We start from the raw sequence: 22,485 nt of genomic DNA on the forward strand, positions 1-22,485 counted from the left end.
TATGGCAGTAGGCAATGGCTAGCAAAATTTACACTCATGATAAAACTATTATTTTTATAATAAAATAGGATTGGGGATAGTCCTATAGGAATAAAAGTGATAAAACTCAACAGTTCTTGTAAGTACTTGAATACAACAATTATTGTAGTGATAGAATGTTAATGGATTTGGGACTGCTAATGGGGGTTTTATTGCATCATCACCCTAGTAATAAATTATGAAGATCTAAACAAACATCTGATTAGACTTTTATGTGCTCAGAACCAACTACCATTGACTACGATAGTAGATGATAAGTAATTTATTACTATAATAGGCTGTAGAGTAAATTGCTGTACCGATCAATTAAGCTTGTACTTTTTTATTTTTTTATAAAATAAAATGTTTTTAGGGTACTGTGTTATTTTGATTTAGGTACTTAATAAGATTTATATATATACATACATATGTCCGTGAACACGATAACTTGAGTAATTTTTGTCCGATTTTGATGAAATTTGGTTTAAAGGTGTAAGGCGGGATAAAATTGAATGAGATCGCGAACCAGCATGATCGGACCATGGGAACGGGGTTTTATGGGGGCTTTTATGGGGTAAAAAATGGCTTTTCTCATTTTTGACCCTCAAAACACAATATTTCCCAATTTCTCTCTAGACCTTTTTAAAGAGCTTAAAAAAAAAAAAAAAATTAGTATATAACAGGGTTTTTGTACGGTTATTGGAAATGGAGAAAATTCAAAAAGTTGTAAATTTAAAATTCCCATGTTATTCTTATGGAGAATATTGTAGACTGTTGTAGTTTGCTTGTTTATGGATATATTTTGATCAAACTTGGCAAATTTATTTATTTTATACTAAGCTATTAATATTTTGCTAAAAATACACTTTATTAGTTTCAGTTTCCTTGTAGCAGCAAACCTAGGTACTCATTAAACCTAAGGTTATTTAAATAGATTTAATTGAAAATCAATTCAGACGAATGGAAATTCGCTTAGTCGGCAGGTTTGCTGCGGAGGGGGTATTTAATTTTAAATCTAAAACATGAGAATTTGTCTTCTTTTAACATTTAACTATCCAACAGAGGCAAATTAGGTGCTTATAAGAACAATCCCAATATTAATAAATAGGGATGGACGGGATTGAATTTTTAGTTCGGGACGGGACGGGACGGGATTTTTATTTCCTTCCCGATTTTCGGGACGGGACGGGACGGGATTTTTTTCTGTTCATAAAAAGAAAGTAGAGTTCGTGCGTTTCCTGATGAAGCCTGGGGGTAGGGTTGAAGCCCATACAAAACCGGTTTAGAGCCACTCTAACCACCCACCCTCCAGGCTTCACCAGGAAACGCACGAACTCTACTGTATTGCAGTTACCAAAAAATACATACGAAATCAATTTTTACCATTTGTGGCACTGATCTATAAAAACCAAAAAATGGGTAACAATTTACAGGTACCTATAGAAACTTGTGACTCGCGGGTCACGGGGTGATCGTCTGTATGACTCACGGTCACGGCGCGATCGTCGTCATGACTCGCGGTCACGGCGCGATCGTCGGTATGACTCGCGGTCACGGCGAGATCGTCGGTATGACTCCGCGGTCACGGGGTTTTCGTCGGTATGACTCGCGGTCACGGCATGATCGTTGGTATGACTCGCAATCATGGATCGATCGTCAGCATGACTCCGCGGTCACGGCGCGATCGTCGTCATGACTCGCGGTCACGGCGCGATCGTCGGTATGACTCGCGTTCACGGCGCGATCGTCGGTATTACTCCGCGGTCACGGGGTTATCGTCGGTATGACTCGCGGTCACAGTGCGATCGTCGTCATGACTCGCGGTCACGGTGCGATCGTCGGTCCAATAATCGCGGCCACGGGGCGATCGTCGTTATGACTCCGCGGTCACTGCGTTATCGTCGAAACGACTTCGTCTCTTGCGTTCGCGGACCTATCGCTCGCAATAACGGCGTTATCGGCACTTGCGAAGCGGAAAAATCGCCGACGATCGGACCAAATCCCGTCCCGAAAAATTCCCGAGTCAAATGTAATCCCGTCCCGATAATCGGGAATATTTTATTCCCGAAAAATTCCCGAAATTTCGGGACCCGTCCATCCCTATTAATAAATGTGTGGTCAAATTGACTGTAATAACTGGTTGCCAGTATTTTTAACTGACTTCCCCACTACCAACAAAAGGAGGAGGTTCTCAATTTGTTTGTGGCAATGTTTTTTTTTTCTATGTATGTTCACCAATTTCTCTGTGATTCTTTTACCGATCAGTGTGGTTCCACCACCAAAATAACCAGGAGAGTTTCTATTTGGTCCCATGTATAGCATTATGTTTAAGTGTAATATTTATTTTGGTAAAAAATCCTGAAAATCTGAAATATTCAAAATTTTTTTTGTTTATTTTTGCAGAGAAGGCAATCAATAATAATAATAATATTCCTACAGCTGTTAGTTGAAACCATTTAAATGAAGCTAATGAAACAGTTTTTATTTTTTTGAAATGTGTTTTGAGGTTTTTATGCTGTCTGCTCACTTGTGTCAAAACTTTCATATATCTCTTATATTAATACGTGAGGGCTGTTTTTTGTGAACAAAACTCCTCTGTTATTTCTTGACCGATTTTAAAGTTTGAGGTGTCAAATGATTCGTCTCAATTCGTAGTTTTGCATAAAGGTTTTAGAATTAAAAAAAAATATTACCCTTAAGGGCACAAGACGCTCTCAAAGGTCGCATTTCCCCATAAGAATTACATTGAAAACAAATTTAAAAACAAAAACAGCTGTACATAAAAATAAACTCACCAGCTTTTTTGGAGTAAATATTGATGTTTGTAATATGTATGAGGTTATAAACAAATCTAAACAGTCAATCAGTTTTGTTGGAAGAACAGAAAATTTCTTGAATTTAAAGGAGAAATATTGAAGACAGGAGGAGGAGACAATTAATAGGAGATCTTATACGTATGAGAAGAGTAGAGGATAGGCCTGGTCTCACAGTAAGGAATCCAGGTACACAATCACTTAGGGAGATGAATAATTTTGCCAGTTATGCTAAGCAACTTATTTTGAAAGTAAAAAAAAACATGAAGAATATACACATCGTGTTGTCACAGTGGTAAAGTAAACCTACCTAAAGTCAGATCAAAGAAATACATACAAGAAATGTTTAATTGTATCAGCTTTAAGTCGGGAAACATTTGTAGAAAACACTAAAAAATAAGGCCGGGTCGAAAAAATGCTAAAATATTTTTACAAGAAGCGTTTAAATATAATTTCAAAGCGGTATATTAAATAGCGTGAGCATTTCAATTAGACGTAAGCATTTAGTCGCGTTTTTTAAACTCATCGAAAATTATGACTGTTATTACTGTAGTTTTAAAATAACTCCTGCATAATACCGGTACTTTACAATTGCTCGATTTCGAGCAACAGGTACACTAGTAGTAATGAAATACCGCAGGTTATACCGTGGGGTGGGCCTACTTACTGCTCTAATATACCAACCATGTTATTTTCAGTCTTTAAAAATATTTTTACTCTAATAGCACCGGTAATAATATGTTTAATTCATTAGCCTATTAAAACAATTAAAAAAACTTAGTTTGAGGATATATTATTTAATCAGGACTTTAAGGATCAGGTTAGGATTTGTAATTCAGGATTTGATACTCAAGATTTTTTTTATTTTTTTTAAAGATTTTTTTTTAGATTTTAGACTTGAGAATCGGATTTGAAATTCAAAATTCCTTAATTCGATCATCGCTAGCTGATAATGCAATCTATCTATATAAATAAAATTAGAGTTTTGTCTGTACATTGCTCAGAATCATAAATTTTTAGGTTATTTATACGTTTTATACATTAAAGAAGCCGAAACAAGTCTCATCTAAATTTCTGTCTGTCTGTCACGGCCCAAGAGTAATTTTACGCGGCCTTCTCCTCAAAAACGAGAGTACCTATCAAGATCCGAATCATTTTAATGTATTCACTGGATTAGCGAGAGTGTCTTTAGCTATTAAAATACGGCCTCACTACTTTGTAAACAAACTTACGGACCCCCATTTTGTGCGATTTTTGTCAAGTTTTCTCCCAATGGTTATCACATAATCATCTACGAAATAGCGAACAGCTGTTCAGATCAAGATTATTTTTCTTTAGCTGTCACTGATATGTTTACATTAAATGTTGTTTAGAAATACCGCAATCATTTCCGATCGAACGTTTCAAAAGCAAATCCAAACCCAGTTGGATTAAAACCATTTTTCCTTACATAACAGATTTAATTAATCTCAAGTGCCATAATGTGTAGGGTAACCGTAAATGAAAATAGAGATTCTTTGTGTATAACATTTTTCTTGAGTTTTGATATCTGGGAAAAAGACCTTGAATCAGTGTTGTATATGGCTGGGAAACTTACATTTTTTACATAAGCGTTACCAATAGCTTACATAAAAGGTTTCAACTCATTGACGGCACTTCAATGGTGGTTGTGTAAAGTGTAAAGTGACAACTGCTGTGGGTGATTGTAACAGAGGTTTACGGATTATGCTCAAATCGCTTTTCCAATGTGTCTTCTCAACGCTATGTGCTGCTCGCTGGACCATACAGCCAATAGACCAATTGCCCATCTATTGGGTTCATAGGCCTAAACAATTATTTATAAGTTGGTAGCGCATATTACTCAGAGTTGACAGGACAAGAGCACATTTGATAGTGAAATGTCCAACCTGAATGTTTAATGGCAAGGTTGAGGTATAGTATTTTAACTATATCTCGTTTGGTTAGTTAGGTAAGAACGGGTACACAGCTAGCTTTAAAATTAAGCAAATCATGCCAAATCAATTGTTATAAATTCAATGTTACCATAACTTTTTAAAACTAATTTAAGTTAAATAAACATAATTCAACATTTTTAATAACCTTTGAAGTGTTTTTCAACGCCCCAACTTTTTTTTTCTTTTTGTAAGGAGAGAAGACCCAAACTAGGTCTTGTTACTATTTAATTAGATGCCATAATTAATTGGATCCCTAAGTAACATCTGAATCCAAAATCAATCCTTCGGGCAGAAACAAACCAGCAAAAAAAAAAAACAAAAAAACTCTTCTGCTTTTTTATCGTAAAAACCTCTCTGACGCTAGGAGGCAAAACCTCTTAAAACCCTTGGCAATGTGTTAAGAGGTAGACACCTTCCCGAGGAGGAACTAATTGGATTGGAAGACTACAGGCTTTCATCTGATGCCTGGATTGTTGTGTCCGTCAATAAAACCACTGTCAGGGGTGCGCAATAATTCGACTTTTCGGATGAAGTGCCTTATGGTCTCGGCCTGCCCCTCTTAGATAAGATAAGACGCATTCTTTTCATCACTAATTTTCAATAGTGAATCAAGTTTACCATTTAAAAAGTTGTATTTTCAAAATGCGTTGATGATTTTAAACTATTTTTTAAAATGATTCTGCCATAAACAAATTGGCAGAAATCAATAACTATCTTTATTAACGGCCGTGAGGAATCACTTTGAAGCTTAATGATATCTGTATTCTTATTTCATCATTTGTCATTCATGCTTCTTTGTGAATCAATGAGTTCAAGAAAATAAATAATTGTAATTAATTTGAACTATACAAATCTGTTGACTCAACTAAGAGTTGTAATGGTACATTGATTGTAAAAAGAAAAGATACGAGCGATTAGTTTTTATTGTTTACTGTGTGTAACCCATTTGATTAACAGCTTGATATCGGGTCATAGCTTGTGTAAAGTCATTCAAGTTTAATTAAACATGTTGTTCTCAATGATAAATTTCAATGAATTTTTTGTCGATTTTCTACGCTCAGAAATCTATCATCCCAGAACAATTATTAGTACTATTTTAAAGATGCTAGAAGACAAATTTTGCTGTAACCTTTTACTTTCTGTGGCTATACCATAGTATATGGAGAAAGTATTTTTTTTTTCAAAATGTTTGATTTTGGAGTGGATGTATCTGTTTTGGGCCCCCCTGAAACCAAACAAAGTGGTTTGGTTTTAAATCAAAGTGATGTCTGTCCTTGTCCAATTTTGATGAAATTTAGTATTTAGGTACTAATCTATGATATCTGATATATGATATCTTACTTACTTACTGCCGTGGCTCCACAAATCTCAGTTGATTCTCCGCCTCAAGTACCAGCCTCTTCCACCCTTCTCTGTCTTCTGCCAAGTTGACATTTGCACCCATTGTCCTGATGTAATTTAATACTTGGTCAGTCCATCTCAATTTCCGCCTTCCCAATGGAAGTTTACCTCCAGGTGTGGCTCTCCAAACTTCATACAGTCTTCAGTCTTGTTCCTTTCTCTCTTCTTAGCAAATGCCCTATCCAACTAAATCTTCGTCCTTTACCTATTGCAACAATATCTAGGTCAGTGTATGTGCTCTCAATTTTTTCTTATTCTCCACATTTCTCCCTACTGCACTGGTCCAAATATTTCTTATGACTTTATTTTCAAACACCATGAGTCGGTTCTTGGGCAATACCCATGTTTCACTACCATATAACAGAATAGGTTGAATTTTTGTCTTATATAACTATTTCTGTACTGTGAGATAATACTTCCGATGAGATCAACTTCTTGCAGGCTCCCCAACACTTATTGCATATTTAAGTTCTTTATCTGTATGTTTCTGTTTCTAATGTTTGCTTGTCTTCCAAAGTTAATGATTTTAGTTTTTTCTACATTTACTTGCAATCCTATTTTGTTTGCTTTTGTAATAAGTACTTCTGCCAAACTTGCCAAGTTTTCAACTGTTTCTGACAAAAATATATGATATCTGGATACATGATATAATGTATAATAATTATATGATACTAGCAGAGTACCCGTCCATCGTACGGGGTTGGCATATAAGTATAAATGCTTGTTGTAGTTATGGGAGAGGACACGGTTTAAGAAAATTTGGTCTTTTAATTTATACGGTATCCTATAGTGTCCTACAGTATCTACCATAGCCCTAATTTTCTACCACTGCACCTAAACCATGAAAAAAGTTAAGTTCTCATCGTGAACCACAACTTTTTGTTGATAGTTGGTTAAAATTAGCTGTGGTCATAAATGCAAAAAACATTATAGTGCTGCACCCTGTGAGTAAGCCTTATACCTTTTTAATGTTATTTAATATCATAGAACCAACTTGTGAAGTTGAAACGGCTGACAAAATTCTTTAATTTCTTTAAATATGAATACTCATAAGGTTAACATGAGAAACTCCAGAGCCAGAGCCACTGGGGCGGAGCCTGAAAGAATTTTTGAGGTAAAAATATGTCTATATGTTAATCGGGAATGTCAGCTATCATCATACTAAATTTCAACCTTGTCGGTTTAGTATTTTTCGCGTTTACTTGTCACAAACATCCATCCATCCATACATCCGTACTTCCGATAATATTAGTAGGATAAGTAAACTGTTGTAATATTGCTTGTTTATGGATCGATTTTTTTAAAAACTTGGCAAATTTATTTATTTCATAGTAAGCTAATGATATGCTCCTTAAAATCACACTTCGTTACCCTCCCTGTAGGCAGCAAAAACCTAGGTACTCGTTAAACCTAATGTTATTGAATTAGATTTAATTGAAAATAAAGTCACACAAATGGAAATTTGCTTTGGCTGCAGGTTTGCTGCGGTGGGGGTATTGTGGAATTGTTATTTATGTGGAAAGAATACTTTGTGGTAGTACATGATTAACTCTAATTCACATTAGAAACTAAACAAATAAATCCCGTTGGTGCAATTAATAGCGCCATTTGAACAGCTACTGCAAATCAGCGCTACTATTCGTATTTGCTAGCAGCTACTGTATACCCGTGCCTTGCAACGGGGTCAGTATGCAAAAGAGACAATGTTGGTTCTTAGAAACATGCCAAATGGTTTTCCAAATGCCAAATTTAGAAATAAAATTTAACTGTACAACTTAACTTGATAATAGTACGTTTTTGTTAACTCTTACTGTGATTACTTATTTATGCTACCTATGATACAAAACCAAAGATAGATTTTAAGATTTTTAAGGTATAATAAAAGAATGTATTTTATGGTTTTCACTGTAAACGGAAAGCTATCACAATAGTTCCAAACCGAAAAATAGGAAAATCGAAATATATATGGAAAATAAGGGTAATTTTATAACATATTTTATTGAAATTATAATCAGGCAAATGGAAATTCGCTCAGTCTATAGATTTGCTGCGGCAGGGGGGTTATTAATGTTTACACAAAAATAAATAAAAAAATAAACCTCATAAAACTCAGGATAAGAGCCTAGGTTTATACGGCAATGATTATAGAATCTTTATTTCCATGAACATTTTTTTTACAACGAATTATTCCCTGTAAAATATTATTACAGCATTTCACAATTATTAGAACAGACTCAGTATAATAGATCATAAACATAAACAAATGAAGTAACTGAAAGGATCATATACTAATGAAATTAAAATTACAATAACATATGGTTTGACAGCTCCATTTAAGTAATGTATAATTTATTTTTGTAAAAAAATACGACCGACTTCAAAATGCTCTAAAAAGAATGAAATAATTTCAATAAAGTAAACTTTTGTATTAGGCAAGCTCACGTATTTCAAGTCGGCGCGGCTCAAACTGCAAATATGATTGAAATTAAATATTGTGTGTGTATTTTTAAAATCAATAAATATTAGCTGGATAACATCTATAAGTATAAAAGAGGATGTTTGTATATATATTTGTTTGTTTGTTTGGCAGTGATAAACTCAGACACCGCTGAACCGATTGCCACGAAACTTGGTACATACGTGTACAATGTCATGGAATAGGTTTATACACCATCAATTTCGTGATCTGTCCAATCGGCTCCGCCCCAGTGGCTCTGGAGTTTCCTATGTTAACCTTATGAGAAATGGAATTAATGAATCTTAACAGCTGTTTCAATTAAACAAGTTGGTTCTGTTCTATCATAGACAAATGATGTTCAATAGCATTAAAGTTAAAAGGATTACCAACAGGGTGTAGCACTATTATTTCTTTTACATTTATGACAACAGCTAATTTGCAACCAAAAGGTGAGTGAGCGTAGCGAACGAACTTCAACCTGGAGGCGAGTTAGCGTAGCGAACAAGCTAACCTGAAGGCAAGTGAGCGTAGCAAACGAGCTAACCTGAAGGCAAGTGAGCGTAGCAAACGAGCTAACCTGAAGGCAAGTGAGCGCAGCGAACGAGCTCCAACCTAAAGGTGAGTGAGCGTAGCGAACGAGCTCCAACCTAAAGGTGAGTGAGCGTATCGAACGAACTTCAACCAGGACGTGATTGAGCCATGCGAACGAGATCATCTTGAAAATTAAGAAGTTAAACGGGGCAAAGCCCGCGGGATTATAAATAGTCAAAGGCAAGACAACGTCTGCCGGGTTCAGCTAGTAAATATATAAAAAAAAAAACATACTGAACTGTTTTGTTTATATATTAAAGGAAATAATTTCTTGTATTTTATGTTTACTTCAGAATAAATGCATTATGAAAATAACACACACAAATGTTCTATATGAATAGAAAAATAATTTAGTTTGATATTATGATAGGGAAAAGAAGCTAGTTTAGTATTAAAACGTTACTTTTCCAAGTTATAAACATTTAAATGCGTTATAATCTTTTTAAAGATACTCGTTAATACCACTATAATGCTGATCTCTGATGACGGTAATAAAATAACACTTAACGCATAACTATGAAAAAGACATGCAGATTAACACCTTTAGTTATAGATAGTCACTTGCAATATGGACACCCTCTTTCAATTTTGTATCAAAAATCATCATAGAGCCGCACCGACTTAAAATACGTGAGCTTGCCTAATACAAAAGTTTACTTTATTGAAATTATTTCATTCTTTTTAGAGCATTTTGAAGTCGGTCGTATTTTTTTACAAAAATAAATTATTTCATGATTTTTAGTGACTGTATAATTTGTTAAATATTAATTACTTGAAGTTTTTTGATAAGCAAAACTGCTTGAAACAATCAAAAGTGCCACAGAACAATCATTATTTTTAAAATGCTTGAGTCACCTGTTCAGTTTACATAATCAATGGGTATAAAAATTAACATTTTTGGATTTTCCTTTAAAAACCAAAGAGTTGTCCATTACATTAGGCCTAATGAAAAAAGAATGTCTTTCCTAGAAACATTGAAATGCCAGACATCGTTTCCTGCAATTGGTGTACTTCTACATTATAAAACGAAATACAGTAATGTCTCAAGCCTTTTGGAACAATAAGAAAGTTATTCCTCAGCCATCAGCACTAAAAAATCTCTTAAAAGTAGAAAATTGGTTGTTATCACGTATATTACCTTTGAAAAATACGTGTATGAAAGATTGGTTCAGCTAAAAGTGGTGTAAGGGGTAGGTGGTTTTGTTTGCTCAAGATGTAGTCGAAATTGCAAATCTGCTTCCTATTTCCGAAGCAGGCATAATATTATTGACAGTGAAGAATATTAATAAACATTCCACATCTTCAAATGCATGTTTAGTAATAAAAATATTTAACACTTTTAAGACGATTGACGATTATGCAATCTCACACCTCTTATGTCGTTTAAGGAATAATTGCATCTAATTTATATTTGGACCTCTTTTACGAATGCTTTGGTTTTCACAATAGACCTTAAATTGTCAATATCATACACTATGTTATTCACTATGTTTTATAAGTCAGAACATTCAATACTCAAAACAGAATCATACACAAATCAGGTCAAACGTTTAAATACCTTTTTTATAGTAACCAAAACAAGATGCATTTTTTCAATGTAACTTATTTAGGCTCCATGGCAAGATATAGTTTATTAATCAATATGAAGCAACTGTTTCATGAAGAAACTGTCTGTAACTTCATTTAAAAGGTTTTAACTAACAGCTGTAGGAATGTTATTATTATTTATTGCCTTCTCTGCACAAATGTAAACAATCTGCACAAATGTAAACAAAATGAATGTTGAATATTTAAGGTTTTCAGAATTTTTCACCGAAACAAATATTATACTTAAACATAATATATAAGGTACCAAATAGAAGCTCTCCTGGTTATTTTGGTGGTGGAACCACACTGATCGGTAAAAGAATCACAGATAAATTGGTGAACATACATAGAAAAAAAAAAACATCGCCACAAACAAATTGAGAACCTCCTCCTTCTGTTGGTAGTGGGGAAGTCGGTTAAAAATAATGTTTACATTCGGGCTAGTGACATCATTATTTTAAATTTATAATCCTTACTCTCTCTGTTCTAATATTCGTGCAGTATTTAATATGTTTGAACCAGCTGTGTGAAATGATGAAATCCAAATTCATTGTTGACAGTTAGTTCTGCTTGTTTACATTTTTAAACTTTGTAGGTTTGTTCTTTGTTACCATGGATACCATCAATCAATATTTACTTTTAAATCTCTCACCTCAAATGTTTGAAAGCCCACGGGGCAGAGCCCTAGGACAAAATTGAAGCGGGAATAGTTCTATATGTATCCTCGGAGCTGTAGCTTCATTTGTGTGCAATTTGAGCCCAGTCGCTTCAGTAGTTTTTGAGATTACCTCATACAAACACACAGACACCACCTCTTCTTTATAATAGTATAGATAATCTGTATATACAAAATTATCATATATCTGGAGTCTTATTATTACTAATCAATGTCGAGTTTTCCATATAAAGGCATTAAATAAAGGAAAAATCCATTTTATAAATAAATGAATTATTAACAAAATGGTTTAACTCCCATTGCTGTAGAATGGTTCAAAATTTATTGTAACTTATGTTATTTTCCCATAAAATAATGAAAAATCCTTATTTTTTCAGGAAAAAATCGGTTTTTGTTCAAACTTTTCTGTTATGGTCCTTATTTGAAATGAAATAGTGCAACCCCTCATTGCTGTAAAAGTTAAGGTTCAAAAGCTATTGCAACTTTGGTAATTTTCTCTATAAAATATCATAGTTACTCCCCTTCACTTATCCATGATAAAGGTTGTTGACAAGCGAATGGGAGAAATTAAGTGTCAGCTTTCTGATACCTTTTATTTTATCTTTGTCATGGACACCACTTTTTAGTATCCTAACTACTCAGTAACTTACTATAAAAAGGAGGTATAAAATAAGGGGAAACACTTCTGTAACTGAATGACCATAGTTTTATATTTTATAAATCTATCTATCATATACTTAATCTATACTTATTTAATACGCAAGCAGATTTTTTGTGACAATTACTCCTCCGAAACTACTGAACCGATTGTCATGTTTTTAGTGTCATTGGAAAGAGCCTAACGTAAAGTTGTGCAGGAAACTTTCTTTTTAGGGAAATAATGAGAGAGTGAGGCCCTGGAGCCCTTTAAAGTTTCGTATTTCTCCATAAGATTAACATTGGAAACAAAAATTTTTATGAAACTCCAGCTGTTGTCAGAAATCAAAAGTGAGAAGAATAGCATATGTTAATTGTAAACAGTCAATAAGATTGTTAATTTAACAGTTTCCTACAAATATTTGCTGACTTGGTTGATATTCGTTTTAAAATAACGCCTGTAATACTTTGCAATTGCTCGAATTCGAGCAACAGGGACACTAGTACTGATTTAATACGCAAGCAGGTTTTTTGTGACAATTACTCCTCCGAAACTACTGAACTGATTGGCATGTTTTTGGTGTCGTTGGAAAGAGCGTAACGAGAAGCTGTGCAGGAAACTTTCTTTTTAGGGAAATAATTAGAGAGTGAGGCCCTGGAGCCCTTTAAAGTTTTGTATTTCTCCATAAGATAAACATGGGAAACAAAAATTATTATAACACTCCAGCTGTTGTCAGAAATTAAAAGTGAGAAGAAGAACATATGTTTAGTTATAAACAGTCAATAAGTTTGCTAATGTAACAGTTTGCTACAAATATTAATTTATTGACCTGGTTGAAATGAAATATTTACTATTTGAATTTCGGTTGGCATAAATATCACAGTAAAAAAAATTGAGAGAGCCTGGATAATTTGATATAGCCTACTAAAAAGAAATCTGAATTAACACTGTGCTGCATTTCTTAGTAATCATTGAAAGAGGCGATTTGCAGACTATGGAAACATAGGAAAGTCATAGAACACCACCAAGGAGAAGAAATAGAAATAATGTTTATTTTAGAATTTATAATCGTTATTATGGACAACCTAATGCGGCTATGAGTAAGGCTATTGTAGAAAACATTAAAAAACAAGATCATAATCTTTGAGTCAAATCTTTTAAAGAAATTATGACTGTTATTTGTTTCATAATAACACCTGTGTATAGTGTATAGTACTTAGCAATTGCTCGAATTTAAGCAACACGTACACTAGTAATAAATTAATTTGTTATTAATTTGATTTTAATTAGTTGTTTGGAAAGAGATATGAGAATAATCAGACATATTAAACCTTCACTAAATCTACTGTATTGTTTATATTTCATATAATGTTTTTTACAGTTTCAATTTATCTTATAAAGTATTGATTATGATGGGGTTTAATGAAACTGTAGTCCATGGTATGAAAGTTGAATTGGTAGGTCGCTAAATCAGCATCACCACCTTTCCTTCTTGGTGTAGTCTCTGGATCTTCCCAGTCAGCACACTCAGGCCAAGATAGGTCAAAGAATAACCAATCAAAGTCCTGTCTCCACACAATCTCCTCAATCCAGGGCAGGGCGTGGGGAACTGTTTCTATTACCAGGGGAGGTATGGGGTATTTCTCATTTTGGCTGTAAATCCCATACACCTTCCATTGACAGTATCTCTCAAAAGTACTGAATGACGCTCCTTTGCTGAAACGACCCAAATGTCTACCGTTAAGTTGAGAGTGATCGTGAACCATTTTCTTCACATCAGAATTGTAAATTTGTTTGCCTAATAGACAAAGATATTCGTGTGAGTCTGAGAATTTACCTTTAAAGTATTTCTTTTTTTGTTCTGGCAGTCTGGCTTTACACTCAATATTCTTATTTGTGGGGCTCACTTCATTTACAGAGTAAAAATCATAAATAAAACGTGTCACATTTGTTGTAAAAGTACCGCTCGGATCAAGCGGCCCATAATCTATAATCCATCCTTCCTTGAAATCAAAGGTTTGACTACTAAGTGTATCGTGTAAAAAATACCAGTCGATGCAGGCTGGTCTGACAAAAGGGCTTAAAGTCAATGGACGCCAAAGTTTCAGTAACAGGAACCAATGTTTTTTATGAGCACTGATATGATTTTTTATGTAAGATATTTGTTCATACTCCGGAGGTTCTTCGCCCATATCGAATTTGAAGCCTACGAGAACAATGTTGGCCAAAGTGTGGTCATCTTGTCTGCAGTCGTAACTCGTCAAGATAAACAACTTACTGATTATGGAGCCTTGGCAGTGAAAAGTCTGTCTTCTGGGCAGTCTTATCCCCACGAGTGCGTGGTGGGGGAACTCTCCAGGCACGGTGTAGTTAGCCCTGTTCAGCACCTTTTGAGCGCAACGATCTTTGTCCCCATCACAAACAAGCTTAGCGTACTGTTCACACATGAACTTTGAACGAAATCCTGGGGCATACTTTTGCGTAGTTAAAAACTCAACAAACTTCCACGAGTTTGGCTCTTTCTTTACTGGAACTGCTGCTGAAATGTGACAGCAAGCCAGGCGTTCTTCGTATGATGTACTTCTTAGACACATATCGCCTCCAAGAGGAAATTTCAAATCCTCTTGAATATTAGTGTTTATTGTACCGGCGCACTGTGTTTCAGACATACACACGTAAGGGGTCCATACTGTTCTTCCCTCCTCAATTCCGATGGGAAACGCAGCACATATTTCATAGTTCTCCAATACTGCTTCCACATCTGGATCTCCTCCAGGGATGAATGTTTTGAATAATTTTTTCCTATGTTCATCCATCCTGGCAAAGTCACGGGTCTTGGATGATTTACCGGTGAACGTGTACACATCCCAATCAGGGTCGGTAAATTTGATTGGAGGTTTCAATTTATCAGTAAAGCAACAGCTGCTTCGTCCCTCATTGTACCTATTAAAATTAAAGCCTCTTTTATATTACATTATACATTTCATTTGTTTTAATAACTGATGAATAGAAAAATATTATTAAACTAGTATGGAACAGCTAAGTTTTAAGATAACTCATCTCAATATTAATTTTTACTAAGATCTAAGTAAGTATTACTATATTTATGAAGTCTTGTTAAGAATTTTACCATAGACTAAGCAACACAAGTAGACTCCTCATCCCATTGTAAATTTTAAAGCTTGTTTTTTGTGTCTAGTTCATGTACGTCCACACTGATCGCTGGGGTAGACAACATTTTGTTTCTATTATTTTAGGGTTATTTTCATGATTTGTGCTTTACTATTTGGTTATATAACTAGGAGACCAGTTATTGTTTATGATTAAATCGTTTTATTTGGTTAAATGAGATTTTAAATGACTGAAATAACAAGAAACAAATTGTAAACAAAACATAACCTCTATGATTTTACACACTGCTAAAACAATTTCCAGTTGTGGTCTTTCATCTTTGTTTAGAAATTTTGTTTGTTGCTCATATAAATAATTAGGACAATTTACCAAAAATGAGTCAAGCTTTTGAAAGTAATTGTTAATATATAACTCAATATAAACTTAATACTTTTATTTTTAGTATTATCTAGGTTACGTACCTTATACTGACTGTATAAGGTACGTAACCTAGATAATACTAAAAATATTTTTGACGAATCTGCAAGATGAATTGACAAATGTATCCACGGACCTGAAGATAGAGCTTAAAAACTCTGAAATGCGCATCGTCCTTTAGTGAATGTATCAGAACTGTTTTGACTGTATAAGGTACGTAACCTAGATAATACTTTGAATAACAGTTCAGGAGGCAAAATAATGAATAAATTTTATTTTTAGCTTTATGTTTTTAGGAAAGGTCATTTAGCTTGAATTAAAGAATTATATAGGATGGAGAATATACAACTAACTCACCTGATGAAAGGTTGCAGACGAGTCACAGCACAAATAAATCATATACATTCACACACCAAAGACCTGATATTTCACCTCTTTCAGAGGCTTCTTCAGAAGTAGATGGCAGTTACAAATGCAGTAAAAAATATAAAAAATGGAAAAAATAAAAATAAGGAAAACATTAAATTCTTAAAACTGTTGTCTTTGTAACTGCCATCTACTTCTGAAGAAGCTTCTGAATGTGAAATATCAACTCCTTTGTGTGTTTATAATTTATTTGATCTGTGACTCGTCTGCAACCTACCAGGTGAGTTAGCTGTGTCCTCTCAATCCAATATTTATTTATAGCTTAAACATGTAAAAAAAAACTTGTTAAATTCACTAATAAAAAACTTTTAAGTTAATTCATCTCTAATCAAAGTTAAATACCAACAATTTATAGACCAATCCTAATTGTTAAATCCAATCATCGGTCTACTATACCTAGCTGGAGGTGAATTTGTAATAGTAAACTACAATTACATCAAGACCAATGCCAAAGTACTGTTATACCTGACAGCATCGCAGGCCAGTGCTGGTTTGGCATCTTGAGTAATTTCATATGTAGTCTCCACTCCACTACAGTTAGCCTCTGGCACACAGAACCATCCTATCCCTCTCCATTCCCCCAAGTTGTTCTTCCTCCTTGTTGGTCCTCTTTGTTTCTTCGGAGACAGGCCACACAAGTAGTACTTTAAATCTTCCAATCGTTGTAGCTCTGATTTAGCAATCCTGAAATCAGACAATGCTTCAACATCAATCGTTTGCACCAGGACTAATATTAGCGCGAAAATTTTAAACATTTGAGCTTTATTAACTCTCAGATGTTGAAAAAATGTTCATCACTACTCAGTTTGGTGTTTAAATATAATATGACTACTCTTGTAGTATATATTCTGATGTAAATTGTGTGTGCAATTGGATTACAAGCAACAAAAGAATTGTAATAAAAGTGATAACAAGATTATATTGATTAGTATTTTTACAATGGTACTTTTGTAATGGGTAATTGATTAATATGGATTATCTTTAGTTTATACACTTTGACTGTAAATCATTTTGCTTCTCTTACTAATTTATATTAAGTTAAAACCGTTGTTTGTTTAGAAATAATTGTAAATCTAGGATTTTTCTTATCAATATAAGACGTACTGTTCCATCGTGGTATTATTTTTTATCTCCATTAAAAATAAAAAAGTAAATGAAATTAAACTTTATTTTTCCTCTTAATGCATAAAATATTACATAAAAAATTTTCTTCATGTCCCATTCAAACACTGTCGAAAAATAAAATTAAACTATGTTTCCTGAATAAAATTTGTTACCTTTACATTTCTTGGACCAGATTACCTACTCTCAAGTACAATGTTGTTGTCACTGCAACTATGCAGGATTTTTGAATAAAACCTCTGGTCAAACAAACCTTTAACTTTGCTCATTTTAACAATCCATAGGTTAAACCAAAAACTTATAGGCCTAAAAAAGACAAATACAATCAAATCAAAATGATTTAATTTCTACTATACAGCATGTCTAACAGGTAAATTATTTCTTAGAGATTTAAAGAAGCTGGACTTTCTTTGACGGAATGCAAAATAATTTCAAAGGTGTTTAAGCAGAGTACTAATAATGAGCTATTGGGTTCAATGAAGCTAAGCTCTGCCAGAGGAAACCATCTTGGGTAAATCTGCAGAATGTAGTGTTTGACTGTTGCCTATTTTGTAATATCAGCTGAAGATTCATGAATGTTTTGTGTCCAAGTGTTTTATTACAATTTTGTATATTTTTGTTTCGGTGACTATGTAGTTTCAAGGCTCGCCTTCATATCTGAAGGTTGCTGGTATTTATCGTCATTGTGTATTTTACTCTGTGAAACTTAGTAGTTACAAGAATCACCTTCATATCTGAAGGTTGCTGGTACTTATCGTCATTGTGTATTTTAATATGGGTAACGTAGTAGTTACAAGAATCACCTTCAAATCTAAAGGTTGCTGGTAGCTATCACCATTGTGTATTTTAATCTGGGTAACTCAGTAGTTAGTTACAAGAATCACCTTCAAATCTGAATGTTGATGGTACTTATCGTCATTGTGTATTTTAGTCTGGGTAACTTATTAGTTACAAGAATCACCTTCAAATCTGAAGGTTGCTGGTACTTATCGTCACTGTGTTTTTTAATCTGGGTAACTTATTAGTTACAAGAATCACCTTCAAATCTGAAGGTTGCTGGTACTTATCGTCACTGTGTTTTTTAATCTGGGCAACTTAGTAGTTACAAGAATCACCTTAAATCTGAAGGTTGCCGGTTCAACCCCAATTCAGATAGATTCTAATTTGGCATTCAATCAATGCTTAACAGAAGGTCGATTTTAGTACAAAACCAGAGTTTAGTCTGCTCCACTATAAAAGACTACTGTGAAAAATCAAAAAATAAATTACAAAAACTTTGCAGGTGAGGAAGGAGAAAGAAGCTCTGTCAGAGCAGCTGGCAGCGGCACAAAAGGGTGTGACTCAGGCTAGAGCAGAGCTCACGGAAGTCAGAGCCGAGCAAGAGAAGAAAGCTGAGGAGCTCGCCAAGGTGAGTCAGGACTTGGCTTCACAAGAGGCAGTGATCACTGACGTCAGGAACAAGGAGATGCAGGTAACATGGCTATGGCTACAGCTAGCTGTAGATTGTAGATATTGTCGTGGGGATGCAGCAATATAGTTAGGCTGTGTTTACATTGGAGGCACGCTTGGGCATGTAAAATGGTGCCGCACGCTTGGCCATGCTTGCCCTTTGAAGCAAAATTGTAGCAGATTACTGGAAACCTGTGGTGACTTGTCCAGGCATGTTTATAGTGCTCACCACTAGCAAGCGCACACAGGGACAAGCTTGGGCCTCTCATCCTTCAGTTTTGAAAGAACTGTCTAAACCATATGTTAATGCTATTAGTATAGGTTCGGGCCAACAAGGTCATTTGTTTATGTTTATGATCCATACCGGTACTCTTCAAGTATTTGTTATCAAAATATATAGAATTTTATTTTTCTATCAAAATAGACCTCTAATAAAGCTATGATCAAAAACTTAAGTTCTCCTAGGCTTGTTAAAATTATACTGTTTAAGTTTGTATTGTTATGTTTTTTATAAAATAATTATACTAACATTTGATTGACTACCATAGTTTCCCATTCCCCCTTAACTCGTTCGGAGTCAAATAAAATAAATTAAAACACCTTCAAGCATAATATCCTCATCATCTGATATCTCCATTTTGAGTGATCTGTGATGTAGGCCTATTGTGACTAAAGGGAGCGAGCACTTGTTCTTGGTTGCTCTCTCTAGTATAACCACAAAATTTAACTTGCCTAAGCGTGGCTCCAGTGTAAACGCAGCCTTAGGCTAGGTGGCCTAGTGATGTTCTTTACAACTTCTTAAAGATTGTGTATCATAAAAGCAAATCTTACCCAAAACCACCCCCCTCCCCCCCAAAAAAAAACCATATCCTAAATGAAGATAAAAACGTTTGTAAAATGTTTGGGTTTTGATCAACTCCACAATAGGTTTACAGGTTCTGGTACTTTTTTTCTAACACATAAGTTTGTTCACTTTCATGTTGTGTTCATATTAGCTCTATTACAGTGTATAAAGGTCTCGGCTAGTGGCCAGTCAGTCTGTTTGTTGTGGAAGCAGATTGGGCTGGTTTCTTGTTAAACTTGCCCACCCAAGTCACTAAATAAAAATAATACCCCTGCCGCAGTAAACCTGCAGACTAAGCGAATTTCAACTTGTCTGATTACATTGTTACTAAAATATTTCCATAAATAAGACATATTTATTCCCTATTTAAATAACATTAGATTTAATGAGTGCAAGCTTTACAAAACGGTTTAAAAAGAAATTGCAAAATTTTTTGTTTTTAGGGTCAAAATGGGAAAACCCCATTTTTACCCCATAAAACCCCCCATAAACCCCCGTTCCAATGGTCCGATTATGCTGGATCGCAAACTCGAAGAAATGTAGGTTTACACGTTTGTACAAAATTTCATCAAAATCGGATCATTTTTGCTCGAGTTATCGCGCTAACGGACACATATATTTATATGAATTTGAACGGATGGTGTTTTTGGCCTCTAGGGACCTCAAAATGAAAAATTAAATCGGTCCCGGGTCCGGGTCTTACCATGTGTACTACGGTAATAGCTTATTCCCTATATGGGAAATTCGCTAAAAATGAATTATATAAATTATTACTCACATTTTTATTTACAGAAATATCTTCAACACACTTGTCTTCTAAGTGTCACTATACATTACTACACATTTTCTCTGTGATAGGCTCATAAGTGCTTGGTACACAACACAATGAATTGTACCTGTAATTACTGCCATCTATAAATTGTAGGCCTAAACCTCCTTACTACACAACAGCTCTTAAAGCCACTTTTATATAATTTAGATTGGTAAAAAAATCTAAATTTAAATCTGAAAAGATAAAAATTAAATTTTTACTGTACTTAATATTATTTTTGAAACTCCTTTATTATGTAATGCTAAAATAGTGTTACGGGAATGTATTATCTTATCTGTTATACTAAATTAGTGCTACACAAATTGCTCTACTTGTAGATCCGCCAAATAGCGAAGAAGTACAAGACTCAATACCAAGACTTAGTTAAACGTAACGAGGAGGAAGAAAAGAAAAAGAAAGAGGTCCATGTTATGAGTGTGGAAGAACAGAATAAACTAAGAGAAGAAGGTAGACAGGAAGCTGAACGCACACAGGCTGAACGTTTGAAGCAGCTCACAGATCAGGTACGTGACACAGTAAATGTAAAAAATTAGTTAATTTTGGAGTTTTTAAAGGGTTTAAAGGAAATGGCTAAAGCAGTTATTTTTTCTTTATAGGTGAAAAAATATACTACCTCTATAACACTACATAACCTTTGTTAACACTTTTGAACTTCATTGCTAATTTTGCTACCCAAATAACTTAATGCCCCAGCAATTAATAGCTGTTTTTAATACAGAAAACCAATAAAAGGGAATTTTTTTAGCTAGCTAAAAGGAGGAAAGAGTAATGTTGACATGTCAAGTTAAATTGCAGGGGCGGCTTCAGGTATAATTTGTTAGCTTGTTGTGACAAGGATCAAGAAGGAGTTTGATCAGGGTACGATAGGTTTGAGGGGCTTCCCTGCAAAAAGGAGGGAATTTACAAATTTAAATGCAACATAATGAGTTCTAATGCTTTCCCTTTATTTACATATAATTAAAAGTCTTTATTTATTTATAATTTTAAAATATCTACCAACATTTTGGGGTCCCTGTTAAATTGTGCAATCAACTGTTTTAACCTTTCCCGGACAGGCGAAATCGTGATAAAGGACAGGAAAAAGTTATAGGAAGAAATAAAAATTAATTTTCTGTATTTGTGTTTTGTTATACAAGTATACATAAAATAAACACAATAGAACACTTCATACTTTCCAAATAATTTGTTTACTCGTTTTTAAATAGGATGGGTAGAAATGCAGCGGATATATCTGCCACCCGTCTTTGAAGATACGACCAAGACAACGTAGTGTTGAGCGCGAAACGTCGAGGGGGGAGCGTAGGAGAGGTGGGTGGTGTGAGGAGGGAGTGCAGGAGAGAGCGCAGCCATGAAGAGAGCAGGAAAGTGGCGCCTTGGTACCGCGAAACATCTGGTTACTGCTCAAGCACCTGCCAGTCTGTCTGAAGAGAAGGCGGATATATCCGCTTCCCGTCCGGAACATCAAAAACCATAAGCGGATATATCCGTCACCCGTCCTTTATCGCCAAAGACTTAGGCGGATATATCCGTCACCCGTCCGGGAAGGATTAAATATGACATACCAATGATCACTTGCTTAGAGATAAAATGCATTAAGTTGAACCCACCTTGCTAATACCATTCCTTTATTTTTCAAATGCATTCATGTTGAAGTGTTTCCAAGGATAATTATGTCTATTATGAAGCAATCACTCTGAGAAACAATGGATACCTTGTATAATCAGTTGTCCTGTGACAGGTCACCGCGGCCCAGACGGAAGCTACCAGTCTGCGCCAGGAGGTGGAGCAGCTGAGGACGGCCAATGCTGATAAGGAGGAGAGAGCCAAGGTTCTGCTGAAGAACGCCAGGTCTCGCATCATGTTTCTCACTGAAGAGAAACGCAAACTGTCCGTAGAGAATACAGAGTTGCAGCAAAAAGTCGACACTCTGGACAGAAACAAGGGTAACACCTTAACACTTGGATACTGATCAAAGATATCTGAAAACACTTGAATTCTTTGGGGTTTCTGTTAAAACATTACTATCTTAAATAACTTAATAGATCAGGCTTAAAGAAAAGAATAAAAAAAGTCAATTGTTTTTACATTAACATCGAGACATTGAATGCAAAATGGGACAAATTTTGT

The 22,485-nt window shown here is 34.7% G+C and overlaps 2 protein-coding genes across 7 annotated transcripts in view; one reads left to right on the plus strand and one right to left on the minus strand.

The window, feature by feature from the left end:
* Positions 1–22,485, plus strand: part of LOC128988391 (nucleoprotein TPR-like) — a 95,055-nt gene that overhangs the window by 51,316 nt on the left and 21,254 nt on the right. For all 6 annotated transcript variants that reach the window (XM_054409640.1, XM_054409642.1, XM_054409641.1 and 3 more), the window contains 3 exons: positions 18,516–18,704; positions 20,676–20,861; positions 22,097–22,301. In XM_054409640.1, the coding sequence (XP_054265615.1) occupies positions 18,516–18,704; positions 20,676–20,861; positions 22,097–22,301 (580 nt within the window). The remainder of the gene's footprint in view (positions 1–18,515; positions 18,705–20,675; positions 20,862–22,096; positions 22,302–22,485) is intronic.
* Positions 13,166–16,916, minus strand: LOC128988393 (uncharacterized). The gene is made up of 2 exons (XM_054409644.1): positions 16,577–16,916; positions 13,166–15,079 (listed from the first exon to the last, which is right to left on the minus strand). The coding sequence occupies exons 1-2, from the start codon at positions 16,864–16,866 to the stop codon at positions 13,525–13,527; spliced, it is 1,845 nt and encodes a 614-aa protein (XP_054265619.1). The 5' UTR covers positions 16,867–16,916; the 3' UTR covers positions 13,166–13,524.

The sequence above is a fragment of the Macrosteles quadrilineatus genome, unplaced genomic scaffold (assembly GCF_028750875.1).
Source record: "Macrosteles quadrilineatus isolate MER2022 unplaced genomic scaffold, UCM_ALF_1.0 Scaffold_3__2_contigs__length_128488019, whole genome shotgun sequence".
Classification (NCBI taxonomy): domain Eukaryota; kingdom Metazoa; phylum Arthropoda; class Insecta; order Hemiptera; family Cicadellidae; genus Macrosteles; species Macrosteles quadrilineatus.

Excerpts from the sequence above, each read along its gene's own strand:
- LOC128988393 (XM_054409644.1), bottom strand. The coding sequence starts at position 16,866 with ATGTTTAAAATTTTCGCGCTAATATTAGTCCTGGTGCAAACGATTGAT. Across the intron at positions 15,080-16,576 it reads CTGGCCTGCGATGCTGTCAG|GTACAATGAGGGACGAAGCA; the intron begins GTATAACAGTAC and ends TAATTTTAATAG.